General features: G+C 48.8%; 1 protein-coding gene across 1 annotated transcript in view; it reads left to right on the forward strand.

The window, feature by feature from the left end:
* The first annotated feature begins 289 nt into the window (after positions 1 to 289).
* Positions 290 to 5,000, forward strand: part of nyap2a (neuronal tyrosine-phosphorylated phosphoinositide-3-kinase adaptor 2a) — a 35,204-nt gene continuing 30,493 nt past the window's right edge. Inside the window, exons 1-2 of the mRNA XM_031573123.2 lie at positions 290 to 1,373; positions 3,459 to 3,676. Coding sequence (XP_031428983.1) covers positions 3,477 to 3,676 — 200 coding nt within the window. The 5' untranslated portion in view covers positions 290 to 1,373; positions 3,459 to 3,476. The remainder of the gene's footprint in view (positions 1,374 to 3,458; positions 3,677 to 5,000) is intronic.

The raw sequence follows: 5,000 nt of genomic DNA on the forward strand, positions 1-5,000 counted from the left end.
AAACACACACACACACACACACACACACACACACACACACAAACACACACACGCACATGATTTTTCTAGCTCATTCAGAACTGTCCATGGTGCTAGGGTTCTGTCAGTGTGTGGGAGACAGAGAGGAGTAGAGAGAGAGAGAGAGAGAGAGAAAGAGAGAGAGAGAGGAAAGAGAGAGAGAGAGGGGGATCAGAGTGAGGGGGGAGGAGAATGTGTGAGAGCAAGATAGTGAGCAGAGGGAGATGCCAGTAACAAGCGAGAGAAGGAGAGAGAGAGAGAGAGAGAGTGCAGGAGAAGAGAGGAGAGAAGATGAGAGGAGAGAAGGGCAGAAACGGTTGTGGCAGAGAGAAGGTAGAGAGCCTTTTTGTCTGCTGATCTACTGAAGACTGGATTAACCCCAAGCACTTACTACTCACCAGGAGAGAGACAGAGAGAGAGAGAGGGCGAGAGAGAGGGAAAGAGAGAGAAAGAGAGACACCGAAAGAGAGAGAGCGAGAGAAGAAGGAATAGGGAAAGGAACTGGGGAGAAACGGAGGAGAGTGAGACGGATGCAGAGGGAGAGAGAGAGAGAGAGAGAGAGAGATGCGGCAGCCAGCCTCCCTGCAGCTCGCCGCCTTCTGTTAGTGACGCTTGAGCCGACCGCTGCGTGTGTGTGTGCGTGCGTGTGTGTGTGACGTGTGTGGATGTGTGGGTGAGCCAGCTTATGTGTGTGTGTGTATGTGCGCACACAGCAACAGCAGCGAGAGAAAGCTGGATCACAATGCTGACGTATGAAGACTCCCCACAGCTTTGCCTTTAATTCTCCTCCTGAAACACACACACACGCACACACACACACACACACATGTACGCTGAACATGTGTGTGTGTGCGACGAGCTGATGAGGCAGTAGTTGCAGCAGCGCTCAGAGCGTGTGTGTGTGTGAGAGAGAGGGAAAGAGAGAGAGGGAGAGCCTCATTCCTCCACAGAGACAGAGAGAGGTGGAGAGGGGGAGTCTCTGCTGCCATAGCCCATCCCCGAGTGCCCGTCTCTGGGGTAGAGTGGGCCGGACGCCGGCCTCTCCTGGAGGTGGAGGCTGGAGGTGGAGGAACGCTAAAGATGGGATTCTTCCTCCCTCCTCTCTCGCTCGTCCTCTTCCTCACCTCCGCGTCGGTGGAGACACGACGCCAGGCAATCTTCCAGCGAGCAAGTGACTGCGACCGTGTGAGTGTGTGTGCGGAGTGTGTGAGCCCTCTGGCCACAGAGTGCGAGACACGGACTCAGCAGTGAGAGGTGTATATTTTTTTTAAAAGAGAAGGATTAACAGCCAGGGCCTCACCCCTGCAAAACACACAGCCGGAACGTGGGGAGAACCGGAGACAAGTGGAACACAGGTGAGTGTGTGTGTGCATTCATGAGTGTGAGCTTGCGTGTGTGTGTGTGTGTTAACCTTACTAACAGTGAATGTAGCATTAATTACATTATAGTGTGTTGACAGAATTTTGTATTTATTTTGGACTGTCACGCATGTTTTAGAAAGGGAGGAATTTGAACCCACCTACATGTAATTTCACGTGTGTGTGTGTGTGTGTGTGTGTGTCTTTTTAGCAATCCATTTCTGAGTACTAGAAGTAATAATCTGTCTGTGAGTGTTGTTGAATATTTATTATTATTATGAGTCTGTGTATGATCATAATTGTGTGTTTGTAGTTGTGAGTGTGTGTGTGTGTGTGTGTGTGTGTGTGTGTGTGTGTGTGTGTGTTTTAACTCTGTTTCCACTGACCTGGTTCTGAGATGGTTTATGATGCATTTCATTGACCCATTTCCTTGTCCATTTGAGTGTGTATTTATGTGTATGTAAATATATGTGAGCGTTTGTGTGTGGATGTGTGGGTATAGAATCTCAGCCTTTCCCATGTTAGATAGCCAGTCATTTAGACCCAACAGTCACATCTACTAACAGGCACATACATATACACATGATCAAGGTGGAATGAATGATTCCTCAAAAGACACACACACACACACACGCGCACACAGATGCACACACAGATGCACACAAACACACATACACGCTGAATAAGGATCCCCCACTTCCTGCATTATGTCACCCTGGTTCACAAGATGCTGTTGCCTAGAAACGACACTGCTGCTTTCCTTACCGTCCATTTTTAGAATGCAGCTGTGGAATAGAGAGAGAGAGAGAGCGGGAGAGAGAGATAGGGTAAGGATTAAAAGAGAAAAAAGAGTGAAGGGAGAGAGTGCATTGAAGGTATAGAAAAGTGAGGGAACATTTGAATTGAGACAGAGAGAAAGGATAAGAGCAGGAACACACGTGCAAAGACACACTGACACACAGACCCTGAAAAATATGCTGCTGGTTATCTACTGTTCCCTGTGCGTGTTCTTCAGTGCTCTCATGCACTTAAAGCTCCTAAAGGTCCTCTGTTCCAGGACCAAATCAATGTCCCACACAGTCTCCTAAACCTCACTCAGTTCCAGATGTGTAAGATGACTGTCTGAATGTGGCATCAACCTGACTCAGGGTGTCATAGGGGTGTCATAGGGGTGTCATAAGGTGTCATAGGGTGGCTGGAGACTGCTGAAGTAGCGAGTCAGTGTACCACCAGAGGGTCTGTGTGAGGGGCGACCGGCAAAGTCACTGACGCTCATGAAGGAAGGACAGAGGGAGGGAAAAGGGATGGAGGGGGCGAGGAGGCTGCTTAGAGGAGAGACAGATACAGACATTGAGAAGGAGAAAGACAGTGGGAGGGATCGAGATAGAGAGGGGAGAAAGCTACAGATAGAGAAGGAAAAGAGCGGAAGAGGGTACAAAGAAGAAGGGGAAGAGAGAGAGAGAGAGAGAGCTCCCTGATGAAATTGTCTCTGGCATGATGCAACTGTTACAGTGAGTGTGAGAAAGATCAGCCAATCAGAGCTCGCCATGGTTCCCAGTGTGGATAATAGGATGAAAGGAACCTGCCTAAATCATCTCTCACACACACACACACACACACACACACACACACACACACACACACACACACACACACACACACACACACACACACACACACACACACACACACACACAGCAGGTGCTGGGTTCAAAAGGATGCAGTGTGTCTTGCAAAGCCTGTTTTTTCTACCTATTCCTCTACAGCTCACTGTCTCACACACACACACACATGTATGCAACATTTCAAATCATACCTGCCTACATTGTCATTCTAAAAACTAAGTGCTTGCTTGTGACCCAGTTTTAATCTTCATGGGTTTGAGACATTTTAATTTGTGTGTGTGTGTGCACAGCATGTGCATATAGAAATGGTGTGTGAGCCAAAATTAGAAATGTGTGGTAATGTGTGTGTGTGTGTGTGAATGCGTGTGTGTGTGTGTGTGTGTGTATATGTGTATGTGTGCGTGTGTTTGTGAGTGTGTGTGTATTTGCATTAACCTCTCAGCGCCCCTCTCCCCAGGTGTGTGTGTGTGTTGATATGGATCCTCCTGAGGAGGAGCGGAGCGTGCGTTTCCTGCAGTACGTGGAGGACAGCGGGATGAAGTCCTACCACGGCCTGGTCCTGCAGAACGCCGCCGACATCGCCCGCGAGAGCGACCGCGTGCGCTCACACGCTCACCTCACCTACCTGCAGGAGAAGAACGAGAAGAAGAGACGACAGGAGGAGGCCATCAAGAGGTGTGAACAGCACACACACACACACACACACACACACACACACACACACACACACACACACACACACACACACACATACACACACACACACACACATCATACACACACACACACACACACACACACACACACACACACACACACACACACATACACGTCGCACACACACACACACACACACACACACACACACACACACACACACATCACACACATCACACACACACATACACACACACACACACGCACACACACACACACACACACACACATCACACACATCACACACACACACACACACATCGCACACACACACACATCACACACATCACACACACACACACACACACACACACACACATCTCACACACACACACACACACATCACACACACACTCACACACACACGTGCGCAGGAAAACACACACACTGACACATACATGTGAATGTGTATATCAAAAGAGGGACAAGCTACACACACACACTCAACATCAGCACACATACGTTCACATACCTCAGAAGCACTCTTTCTGTTATCCACACAAAAGAACCAAAAGGCAGGCTCACGGTTCTCTCTTCCTAAACCTCATCCCCCCTTCACAGACACCCACCCACACACACACACACACACACACACACACACACACACACACACACACATATGCACTCACACAAACATTCTCAAGCATGTGCAGCCACACTAACACACTTATACACTTGGATTTGTTATATGATCATCCCCGTTTTGGAGTGTGAGCTATCAGATCTGATGGCATCTCTCTGCTGCATTCGTCTTGATTAGAGAGGCACTCTCACACTCTCTGAAGTCTCCCAGACAGACAGCCCAGTAGGAGAGGGTTAAGGCCAGGCCTGAGGCCAGCCAGCTCTCAGCCCAGCTGGATTGGGTTAGCAGAAACCTGATCCCTCATCAGTAGTGGGTTAATAGGGGAGTGGCAGCAGAGTGGACAGATCTCTTTACAGATGGGCTCTGGACCAGCCATCAATCTGAATAAGGCTGAAGAAGGGTGGGGGGTGGGGGAGAGAGAGAGATAGAATATGAAGGAAAGAGGGAGATGAGAAAGAGAAAGAGAGAGAGAACGAGAAAAAAGGAGAGAGAAAGAGATAAGGAGAACAGAGAGGATACACCGGCAGGAGCTTGAAGGTTTTAACCTGATGTCATAGCAATATGTGTTGGTATGGTAACGATGGTCACAGAGAGGAAGAATGAAAAGTGAGTGTCTGACTGTAAAATACCAGTCTGCCTAGTGATCGCTGCAACCTAAGTCAGCCAATCAGACTGTGGCAAATAGCTCAAATATGGTGG

This window comes from Clupea harengus, chromosome 9 (genome assembly GCF_900700415.2).
Source record: "Clupea harengus chromosome 9, Ch_v2.0.2, whole genome shotgun sequence".
Classification (NCBI taxonomy): domain Eukaryota; kingdom Metazoa; phylum Chordata; class Actinopteri; order Clupeiformes; family Clupeidae; genus Clupea; species Clupea harengus.